The 12,007-nt window shown below is 43.3% G+C and overlaps 1 protein-coding gene across 7 annotated transcripts in view; it reads left to right on the forward strand.

Annotated features, from left to right (window-relative positions):
* Positions 1-11,792, forward strand: part of ZCCHC7 (zinc finger CCHC-type containing 7) — a 644,974-nt gene extending 633,182 nt beyond the window's left edge. For all 7 annotated transcript variants that reach the window (XM_029602957.1, XM_029602941.1, XM_029602932.1 and 4 more), the window contains one exon: positions 10,084-11,792. In XM_029602957.1, the coding sequence (XP_029458817.1) occupies positions 10,084-10,559 (476 nt within the window). In that variant the 3' untranslated portion in view covers positions 10,560-11,792. The remainder of the gene's footprint in view (positions 1-10,083) is intronic.
* Positions 11,793-12,007: the final 215 nt, after the last annotated feature.

The raw sequence follows: 12,007 nt of genomic DNA on the forward strand, positions 1-12,007 counted from the left end.
ATTAGGATTTGTAGTAAAGTAAATCTCAAACAATTTTCAAAAAAATGTGTTTGTGAGGAACTAGCTAAACTAAAAGTGATAGGGCCAGATGGGATACATCCAAAAGTATTAGGGGAATTTAGAGAAGTTCTGGCAGATCTGCTGGCTGATCTTTTCAGTGCTTCTTTACAGTTGGATGAAGTTCCAGAGGACTTGAGTCAGGCAAATGTGGTTTCTATTCACAAAACTGAAAATGAGGAGGCTGGGAAACACAAGCCAGTTAGTCTTACATCTATAGTGAGTAAATTAATGGAATTGTTGAGAGGATACTGCAGTTTCTGGAATCCAATGGGTTACAAGATCTGAGGCAACATAAGAATATAAGAAATTGCCATGCTGGGTTAGACCATCAAGCCCAGCATTCTGCTTCCAACAGAGGCCAAACCAGGCTACAAGAACGTGGCACGTACCCAAACACTAAGAAGATCCCATGCTACTGATGCCAATAATAGCAGAGGCCATTCCCTAAGTCAACTTGATTAATAGCAGTTAATGGACTTCTCCTCCAAGAACTTATCCAAACTTTTTTAAACACAGCTATACTAACTGCATCCTCTGGCAGCAAATTCCAAAGCTTAATTGTGTGTTGAGTGAAAAAGAATTTTCTCCGATTAGTCTTAAATGTGCTACTTGCTAACTTCATTGAGTGCCCCCTAGTCCTTCTATTATCCAAAAGTGTAAATAACTGATCCATCTACTCATTCAAGACTTCTCATGATTTTAAAGACCTCTATCATATTCCCCCCCCCCCCCCCCCCCTCAGCCATCTCTTCTCCAATCTGAACAGCCCTAACCTCTTTAGCCTTTTCTCATAGGGGAGCTGTTCCATCCCCTTTATCATTTTGGTCACCCTCCTCTGTACCTTCTCTAGTGCAACTACATCTTTTTTGAGATGTTGACCAGAACTGTACACAGTACTTAAGGTGCAGTCTCACCATGGGTTGTTTTTTTTCACCAGAGGTAGATCTTGGCAGACAAATCAGATTAATTTCTTTACCTGGGTGACCAGCAATTGGAAGAGCATTAGATGTGTATAGTGTATTTGGATTTCATTAAGGCCTTTGACACGATTCCACACAGACAATTTACAAATAAGCCGAGCACCCTTGGTATCGGCCCTAAAGAGACTGACTAGGTTAGAAACTGGTTTTGTGGGAGGCAACAAAATATAGCGGTAAAAGCAAGTTTGCTTACCGTAAACGATGTTTCCGTAGATAGCAGGATGAATTAGCCATGCTGTCATGGGATCTGTCAATCAGGCCCGGGAGGCGGAGCTTGTCAAAGCAGAGAACGGAGCTTTGCTCTCTGCGGCTGCGCGTGTGTTCCCGCGCAGGAAAGTAACAGTATCTCCTCAGTCTGTAATAAAGCTGTAGTGTAGTCGAAGACTTGATGACTGCCAGGGAGGAGGGTGGGTCAGCATGGCTAATTCATCCTGCTATCTACGGAAACATCATTTACGGTAAGCAAACTTGCTTTTTCCCATCGATAGCAGGGCTGAATTAGCCATGCTGTCATGGGAGTCTAACGCTCCCGATCACGTCATTTATGACATATTTGGTTGGACGTGATCTTTGACAGTTTGGCAGTCACCGAGGATAGGAGGATAGAGATTGCAGTATTGCTTGCCCTATCTTCGCATCCGTGGCTGCTTGTTGGTCAAGGCAGTAATGAGATGTGAAGGTATGTAGTGATGACCATGTAGCTGCCTTGCAAATGTCTATGGGTTGCACATTCTTCAGGTGTGCTAAGGATGTTGCTACTGCTCTGACTTGGTGAGCTTTAGGAGTAGACTGTAAATGTAAATTCTGTTTGTCGTAGCAGAATTTGATGCACTGTGCTATCCAACTGGAGATGGTGCGTTTAGCCACTGGAAGTCCAGGTGCCTTCGGGTCGTAGGAAACAAAGAGTTGAGAAACACGGGAGTCCGAGTTCGTCCTTTCTTTGTAGGAAAAGCTACTGCACACAATCCAGTGTGTGCAGTAGCTTTTCCCTATCGTTTGCATGAGGTTTAGGGAAAAATATTGGTAATTCCATTGTCTGATTGAGATGGAATGGGGTAACTACTTTCGGTAGGAAGGATGGGTGAGTTCGTAGAACTACCTTCTGTTGATGAAATTGCAAGTATGGAGGATAATGGACCAAAGCTTGTAACTCACTAACTCTTCGTGCTGATGTTACCGCAACCAGGAATACCACCTTCCAAGTGAGGTATTTAATGTGTGCTGAGTCCATAGGTTCGAATGGAGAAAGCATGAGCTGTTCCAGAACTATGTTGAGGTTCCATGGAACTGGAGGTTTGGATACCGGAGGACGAATGTGTGTTAAACCCTTTATGAAACGAGTCAGTAATGGGTGATTGGATATAGGAATGTCATTGATTGGTCTATGATAGGCGCCTATGGCGCTGAGGTGAACTCTGATGGATGATGTTGCTAGACCAGCTACATATAGTGTATGAAGATAATCAATGAGCAATTCCGGGGAACAGTCCAATGGTGGTACACCTTTGGAAGTGCACCAGGCAGAGTAGCGTTTCCATTTATAGCTATAATTTTTCCTGGTTGAGAGTTTCCTTGATTGTAACAAAATGAATTGTGCTGAAGTGGAAACTCCTTGTTCTGTTAGGAGCCTTTCAATCTCCAAGCTGTCAAGTGTAGAGATGAATGTAGCGGGTGTAGTAGTGTTCCTTGTTGGCTGAGAAGATCTTGACGATTCGGTAATAGAATTGGATCCTTGATGGATAGTCGAAGTAAGAAACTGTACCATGGTTGCCTCAGCCATGCCGGGGCTATGAGTATCAGTTGAGCTTTGTCCGCTATGCACTTCTGAATTGTTCTTGTTATGAGAGGTATGGGAGGAAAGGCATAGAGAAGGCCTGTCGTCCACGGGAATGAGGAAGGCATCTTGAGCAATCCTGAATTGGCTTGGTCTTATCGAGCAGAATTTGGGAACTTGAGAATTGATCTCTGTTCCAAAGAGATCTATGGAAGGTGTCCCCCACGGCAGAAATATGTCCTGGACTACTTCTGTATTGAGTGACCATTCGTGGGGATGAAAGATGCGGCTTAGTCTGTCCGCTCTGGTGTTTGCAACTCCTGGTAGGTAAGTTGCTTGTAGATGTATGCAATTTTTGTGAGCATGTTCAAAGATTGTCAGGGTCTCTTTGCAGAGGGACCATGAACCGGACCCTCCTTGTTTGTTGATGTAAAACATCGCTACCTGGTTGTCTGTGTAGATCATGACCCTGCGTCCTTTCAGGTGGTCTTGGAAGACTCGCAATGCGTTGCGAATCGCTCTGAGTTCCAGTAGATTTATTTGTAGATTTTGTTCCGAGAGTGTCCATAACCCTTGGGTTTCGTAAATCTCGAGGTGAGCACCCCATCCCTGGCGAGACGCATCTGTGGTTAGGACTGCATTGTGAGGAGGGGGGCTGAACAATGCTCCCTTGGATAAGGTGGAGTCTACGAGCCACCATGCTATATCTTTTTTCATTTCTGCGGTCAGCGATACCTTTTGCGTCAATGGTTGTGAATGCTGTTTCCATTGTCGATTTAGACCCCATTGTAGGCGTCTCATGTGTAGCCTGGTGTTGGGAACCATGAAATTCGCCGCTGCCATGTGGCCCAGAATTACCAGGACTTGTCTTGCTGACGGCCTCTGAGTATGTTGCAAGGTGTGCAGAAGTTGACGGAAATGTGATATTCTGTCGTCTGGGAGGTATGCCCTGTTGCACGTAGTGTCCAGGCATGCGCCTATGAACTGTAACTGCTGTGTTGGTTGTAGATGTGATTTCTGAAAATTTATCACCAACCCTAGTTCTTGTAAGCAATGTATCACCCGATTGAGGTGATCCTGTAAGATGTTCGGAGTTGAGGTGATTATGAGCCAGTCATCCAGATATGGAAAGATGGTTATACCTTGTTTCCTAAGATGAGCCACCAGCACTATCATGCATTTGGTGAAAACTCTGGGTGCAGCCGATAGTCCAAAGGGAAGAACTTTGTATTGGTAGTGTTGATGTCTGTAGCGAAAGCACAGGTAATGCCACGAGGATGGATGGATCGGAATGTGTGTGTAAGCATCCTTCAGATCGATGGAGCACATCCAATCGTTGGTTTGAATGAGAGGAAGAATTGACTTCAACGATACCATTTTGAATTTCTCCTTGGTGAGAAATTTGTTCAACTCCCTTAGGTCTAGTATGGGGCGAAGGCCTCCAGACTTCTTGGGTATGAGGAAGTACGGGAAATAAAATGCTGCTAAATTGGGGTGTGGGTGGATTTGTCAAATTGCTTGTTGCTTGCAAAGTAAAACAATTTCCTCCCCCAATTGTGGATGGGAATTGTAGATCTTGAGTGTGGAAAGATGAGGCAAGATGGGTTTTGTTACAAATTGGAGTTGGTAGCCTTGATGTACTATCTCCAGAACCCATCGATCTGATGTTATTCTTTCCCAGACATTCAGGCAAGCACGAATTCTGCCTGGAGGAGCTTGATGTTGTGGTGGCGGCTGAGTAACTAAAAAGATGACGTTGGTTTTACTGCAGTAGTCGGCTGTTGTGCCTGTTGCCTCTGGTTACGTGGTTTACCTCTTCGTTGATTTGAGGTATTGTTTTGTGGAGCAGGACGTTGGTAGGCAGGGTATGGCTGCATACGAAAAGATTGATAAGATCTATAGGGTCTTCTGGCATATGATTGTCTACGGGTAGACCCCACATAACGACGTGTAGTCGAATAAATAGGATGCGATGCTAGCGATTGTACTGCTAAAGCTTTGTCCTTTAATTTACTTACTGCTTCCTGGAATTTTTCTCCGAACAGGTTATCTCCTGTGCATGGGAGGTTTGTTAGTTTCTCGTGCAAGTCATCCCGTATGGAACTTGAATGTAACCATGCTAGTCTGCGGGCTGCAATAGCTGCTGCAGATGCTCTGGATGATGTTTCATGTGCCTCATAGATTGACCTCAAGAGGTGTCGAGAACATTCTTCCATGTCATGAAGAGGCTGAGGTATTTGTTCACTACTGAGGAATGTATACCTTTCATAGCTTGCATACACTCATATAAATATTGTATCATGTAGAACTGATGTTACATAATTCTTGCGGTTAACATCGAGTTATGGAATATTTTCCTACCAAATTCATCCAAATATTTGCTGTCTTTCCCTGGTGGGAAAGTAGTGTGCAACTTTGTTTTCCTGAACCTTTGCATTGCCGACTCTACTACGATGGATGCGTGAGGCAATTGTGGTAGAGTGTATAGTGATGCTTTCTTCATACGAAATTTCATGTCTGTTTTCCTGGAAACAGCTGTCGTTGTATAAGGCGTTTCCCAGGATTTTTGTAAGACGGAATGCAGGATTTCTTGTGGTGGAAGAGATGTTGGTTCCACCTGAGTATCAAATATCTTTAGAAGTCCAAGGGTTTCCGCTCTAGGGTCTGTTTCTTTTTGGACCTCTAGGTGTAGAATGGTACCCATTTTTTCTATAAATTTTGGGTATGTAAGGTCTTCAGGAGGGGAATATGGCTTCTGTAGTTGGTCCTGCGTATCTGACAGACATCCCACCGATGATGATGGGGATGTTTGTAATGAAGGAGAATCATAAGATGTATCCTGTATATGAGTAGGCGAGGTTGGTTGGTTTATCCTGGGAGATGTCGGTGGTTCTGCCGACTGCTCTTCATTAGACTGTGCTTTATGTTTTGTAGCATTGTCCTGAGAAGTATTAGTTATTTTAAATGATGATTGAAGAGTCTCATAAAAGCCTGCTAGAGACTGCGACAATTGAAAAAATGCTTCTCTTGTAAGAGAGGGCATTACCATATGATTATCTTGTTGATGTGAGATAGTTGTTGTAGGCGAAGTTGCAGGAACTTCCCTATCTCTCTGTGTCTTAGTGATTGGAGTATGTTTTAAATCTTCCGAATCTGAAGAAGTAGTAGAGGAAGGAATCTGTACCAGTTCTCTTAATGAGCCGGTAGTAGATGGAACTTTATGAGATGATTTGGAAGTCGAAGGACTCATCTCCCATGTAGCACTCTTCTTTTTTTAATCTTTTAGAATGGGAGTGATGTGAGTACTTATGATAGCCCTCCGATGAAGATTCAGTATCTGTGACTTCAGCCTCGAAAGAAGAGCTGTGTGAAGGGTATCGTTTTCGCTTCAACTCTCTCTTTAACTTTTGAGGCGAGTAATTTTGGTTTCTACGCGCAGATCTTGATCTATGCGCTGGTTTAGATTTATGCGCGTATGTATATTTACGCGCAGATGTAGAGGTATGCGCGACTGTAGACTCATGCGCGGTTGAATATCTGTGCACGGAAGTAGAACTGTGCGCGGTTGTAGTTTTATGCGCATATCTCTTTGATCCCGAGCGCACAGGGTTTTTTGGCGCCGTGCGCATAAGTTTTCTTATAGTCGGCGCCATGCGCACAGGTGTTTCCGGCACCATGTGCACAGGTGTTTCCAGCGCCATGCGCACAGGTGTTTCCGGCGCCATGCGCATAGGTGTTTCCAGCACCGTACGCGTAAGTGTTTCCGGCGCCATGCGCCTAGGTGTTTCCGGCGCCGTGCACATATCTGGTCGGCGCAGTGGTCTTTTCTGCGCCATGCGCGCCGGAAGCGCTAAGTTGTGCGCAGACGCTGTCTTCGGCGCCGGTGTATGCGCATTTGGCGCCATAGGCGCAGAAGTCTTCTGCGCCAAGGTCTCCTCCGATGAGGTATGTTGCGGCTCTTTAGGCACTGAGGATTTCTCAGAATCCATTGGCCTTCGTCTTTTTGGCTTTCCATTACCTCCTAAATTGGAGGATTTAGGATTCGACGAGAAAGTTTTCTTTTTTGTTGGAGCCGAAGAAGTTAACAGGCCCGGCGATGAGTGAGCCTCCGACGGATCCCGTGAGGCAAAAAGTTCTTGAAGCCTATAGGCTCTTTGTTTTAATGCTCTAGGTGACATTTTTGAGCAATACTCACAATTTGCTGGATTGTGGTGTGGTCCGAGACATTTATAACATTGATCGTGTCCGTCAGTGACCGACATTCTTTTTCCACACGGACAGGGTTTAAACCCCGGTTTTGACATTTTAATCTGTTTTTTTTTTTTTGTTTTTTTTTTTAACTGAGGAGAGATCAGCTCCGCGTGCGATCCCGCTCGCGGAAAAAACAGACTGAGGAGATACCGTTACTTTCCTGCGCGGGAACACACGCGCAGCCGCAGAGAGCAAAGCTCTGTTCTCTGCTTTGACAAGCTCCGCCTCCTGGGCCTGATTGACAGATCCAATGACAGCATGGCTAATTCATCCTGCTATCGACGGGAAAACTGGAGTTCACTCTGAGGAGAGAAGTGTCTACCAGGGATTGTCCATGGACCAGTTCTTTTAAACATTTTCTTAAGCAATATTGCAGAAAGACTATCAGAAAAGATATTTTTGTGGATCATACCAAAATCTACAACAGGGTAGACATCTAGGAAGGTGTGGAAAGTATGAGGCAGGATCTAGTAAAACTTAAATAGTGCAGAGACTGGCAACAAGATTTAATGCTAAAAAATGCAGGGTCATGCATTTGAGGTTCAAAACCCAAGAAATCGGTATAGTATAAGGGGTGAAATTCTTTTAAGCATGAAACAAAAGCAGGATTTGGGGGTGATCATATCTGATAAATTCAGGGTGTCCTAAAAGGTGGATGAGGCAACAACAAAGGCCAGAATGATGCTTGGCTGCTTAGGGAAAGGAATAGTCATCAAAACAAAAGAGGTGATATTGCCCTAAATAAGTCCCTGGTGAGACCTCATTTGGAATATTAGGCTGGATTTTTAATGGCCCACGCGCATAAAACACAGGGGTACGCGCACAAGAGCTCGGGCCTTGGCAGAGGGGTGGGGAGGGGGCGGGGAAGGGAGGGCTAGAGGTGCCTGGTGCAGCAGTCATTTGCTGCTGTGCCGGTGGATCGCGCGTCGGCGGGGTGCAGGCGCGCGCAACTTGCTCCTGCTCCTTTGCAGGAGCAAAAGGTAAGTTTAAAAAATGGGGGGAGGGGCTAGGGTAGGGGGTAGGGAAGTTCCCTCCCAGTCTGCTCCTTAATTGGAGTGGACTGGGGAAGCCCGACGATGCGTCGCCACACAAATTAGCAAAATTATACCCCTCCTTGCGCGCCAACCAGGATTTTATAACTTTTGGGTCCATATGTGCGTGCCAGGTAGCACGCATACATGGATGTGCGCACATTCATTTTTTTAAATCTACCCCATTGTGTATAGCTCTGGGTACTGTACTTTCAAAAGGATATAAATCAGATCGAGTTAGTCAGTCTAGAGGGTGTGTACTAAAATGGTCAATGGTCTTTGTTGGAAAGTTACTCCTGGGGGAATTCTGCGGAAAAAAATGTAAAATTCTGTGCACAAAAACTTAAAATTTTGCAAAATTCTGCATACTTTATATTGGTCAAAATAACACAATTTACATGACAGTCTTTAAGTAATTACATTTTAAATTAATACAGAAAAAACTTGTTACTTAAAGATGCAGAATTTTAAATATTTCGAGCAGAATTTCCCTAGAAATTCACCGTAAGAGTGTCCCTTCCACTCTCTCTCCCTACTCCCTAGGCCACTTTGCCTTCTCAGGCCCAACTCCTCCACCTGCCAGTATCTCTCCCCTCCACCTCTAGGCTCAACCCCTTCCACTCTATCACCACTCCCAGAGTTTTACCCTGTTCTCAATACTGCCCCTCACACAGGCTCCTTCTGTCCCTCTCTCTCTCACACACATGCTCCCTCTCTCTAGTGCACATACATACACATACAGGCTCCCTCACTCTCTCTCGCGCACACACATCCCCTCATACATATTCCCTCTCTCTCTTGCATACATGCCCACACAAGCTTCCTTTCTCTCTCACGCATAACCCTCACACAAACTACCTATGTCTGTCTCTCACACACCCCTTCACACAGACTCTCTCTCACACATATATAGTCTCTTCACACAGGCTAGCACCCTCACATAAACAATCCCTTTTTCATACACACCTGCTCTCAATCTCTCACACACATACTCCTTTACAATCTCCTCATATATCCTCCCTCTGTCTGGCACCCACACTCAAGCACTCCCCCGCTCTCTCTCACCCCTCTCCCCTTTCTTACCCGCTCCGGTTTCTCTCACTCCCTCTGCTCTCTCACTCCCCCTGATCTCTCTCACATCCCTCCCCTCTGCTCTCTGTCACACCTGCTCCTCTCTCAAATCTCCCTTCCCCTCACCCATACATCTCTCTACACATACTCTCACCAGGGCCTTCATCTTCGCTGTGAGCAGAGAGCATCCTGCAGCGTGCTGGGGCCTTCAACTTCTCCGCGAACAGCGTGCACTCCGTGGCATGCCGGGGCCTTCATCTTTGCCGTGAACTGCACGTGTTCCATTCGCAGCATGCTGGGGTCTCCTCTGCCATTTTCTGTGCAGGGAGAGAATTCTTCACAATTTCTGCACGCCACAGTAGCGCAGAATTCCCCTAGGACTAGAAAGTGTATGGAGACAGCCTTAAAGTTCTAAATACCTCCACCATATCAATGCACAGCAGACAGGCCTGTTTCAATGGAAAGGAGTCTCTAAAATGAGAGGTTATGGGATGAGGGTGAAAAAAGCGAAGACTCGGGAGTAATCTGAGGAAATATTTCTTTACAGAGAAGGTGGTGGATGCATGGAACTGCCTCCCAATGAAGGTGATGGAAATGAGGAAAATACCTGAATTCAAGAAAGATTGGGATAAGCATAGGAGATCTCGGAAAGAGTGATAGGGAATGTAGATATGGCCTGCCTAGGTAGACCTTCATGTTTCTGTGTTTCTAACTTGATTGTTTTTCCAAACTATCCATTTTATTTAGCAGTTGAAAGTTAAAGATGTTGTGTTAACATAATGGGATTTTTGCTACTATCAAATGCAGCATTGTAAAGATTGCCAGGAATAAAACTGAATTTTGCAGAAAGAATGTTCATTTATTAAGGTCTTTCTTCCTACTGAATTATTTAAATAGAGAGTTTTCTATTTTGCAGAACTTCAAGAAGCTGGTCTTCTGCCACGAGCAGTAAAAAGGTCATGTAAGGAAACTGAGAAGAAGATGCACTTGTCCAAGAATAAACAGAAGAATCTTCTTAAAGAATCCAAAAAGGGGATTAAAAAAGAACAGCAGCACTATGCAGATAAGAAAAAGACATGGAAAGAAAGACACAGAGAAAAAAAGCACAAGAAACAACTTTTCCCAAGCAGTCATGACATGGAAGAGGACTTTCCTAGAGGGAATACAGTTCACTCTCATGCGGGCAGCAGCCGGTTCCCCACGAAGCATTATGATCCTATCTTGCACACACGTGGTAAGAAAGTGCAGCATGCAGTGGAGCTACTGGAGGCAGCTAAAAGGAAGGAGAGGAAAAAGCAGAAAAGCAAGAGAGACCGCAGCCCATATGCAGACGAAAGCTTATTCTTAATAAAACAAAGGAGAAAGAAATCAAAAAAGAACTTTAATTATTGAACAGCCAAAGAGTAAAACTCATTTTTGCTCTGCTTTATTAATTTGTTCATAATTTTTAGCACTGTATTAAGAACGAGAGCTAGTGATATGCAAGAGATTGCCATCTGGCCATTCTGTCTACTTTTTTTCAATGAGATTGCAGTCGTGTTGTCCCTAGTGGGAAACTTTTTTCGAAGAAAAGTAAACTTCCCTATCTAAAATGTTGTGAAATTGTTGATATATAACAAGGCGATTTCTTACCATGATATACAGATATTCTTTCAAGAATTCCCTGTACCTCTTACAACATGAAGGCTGCTAATTCACTATTTTTGCAGTTTGCTTGCAAAGACATTGAAGCTTTCTCTTTTATAAAATTAAATTGTATTTGTAATTAACAGAATGTTTCATTAATAGAAATCCTAGTAATAAAATTTGAGATATTCAGCTAGTTGGGCCGCTCCTTGGGACTGAGTATGCCAAAATTAACTGCAGACAGTGTATTTAATATTAATGAAATGGAGAAGATACTGGGCTTTTAACCCACCCAAATATTACTGGAAGTAAATAAACTACCTAGAGAGAATAATTACTATAGTTAGTAAATATTGCTGCTTGTTTTCAGATTTTAAGATCTGCAAGCAAACCAAAGTGATCCCATTTGTAATATGAAATATTTCCTGGGGATTAAACCTATGTATATCACCAAGCCAGATTGTTAAAGAATTGACCATTGCCTTTAATTTTTAGTTTTGAGAATAATGATTTTTAAAAGAAAACTAAACTTACCATGCCATAATTTAGAAGTTTACCTGTTAAAGTAATGGTGCCCCAACACATCTAGCAAGGTGCACATAACAGGAAAGGTAACAATAGGCAGTGTTAAGCAAACTATTTTATTAATAATGTATAAAATCACAGAATTAGGGATTACTTGTGAAGTATTGTACTTTTTATATCTTCTTTATTAACCTTCAGTGTGTACCTGACTTTGTATATTTGAATTGTCTATTGAATCAATAAAATAGTATCCAATTGTCTTAGAGTTCTATAAAACCAGAAAGCATTTTTAACTGTATTTAAAAAATATGGGCCCAATATTCAATGCCAGGGAAGTTACTAAAAGAGTTTAAAAACAGCAACTTTTTAGCTGGTGTGCTAAAATGTACTAGCTGTTATCGGTATTTTTCTCATGATGTAAGTAAGGAGTACAGTTTTCTTTTAAAGTTTTCTAATAAACTAAAGAGGTAAAGAGCAAGTGTTATGTTTGTTTCCATAAATGTTTTGTCTACTTATATCAGACACAGTTTAAAACGATAATGTAATTTAGAATAAAATTGCACTGAACTCTGGTTCCCATAGCTCAGAAAAAGCACATGATGTCAGCTGTAAGACTCTGAAGCTGGATATTGCAGTCTTTCCGAGAAACAAGGACTGGGTTCTGGACTGATTTGGCGTACACCAGGAAT

The sequence above is a fragment of the Rhinatrema bivittatum genome, chromosome 1 (assembly GCF_901001135.1).
Source record: "Rhinatrema bivittatum chromosome 1, aRhiBiv1.1, whole genome shotgun sequence".
Lineage (NCBI taxonomy): Eukaryota > Metazoa > Chordata > Amphibia > Gymnophiona > Rhinatrematidae > Rhinatrema > Rhinatrema bivittatum.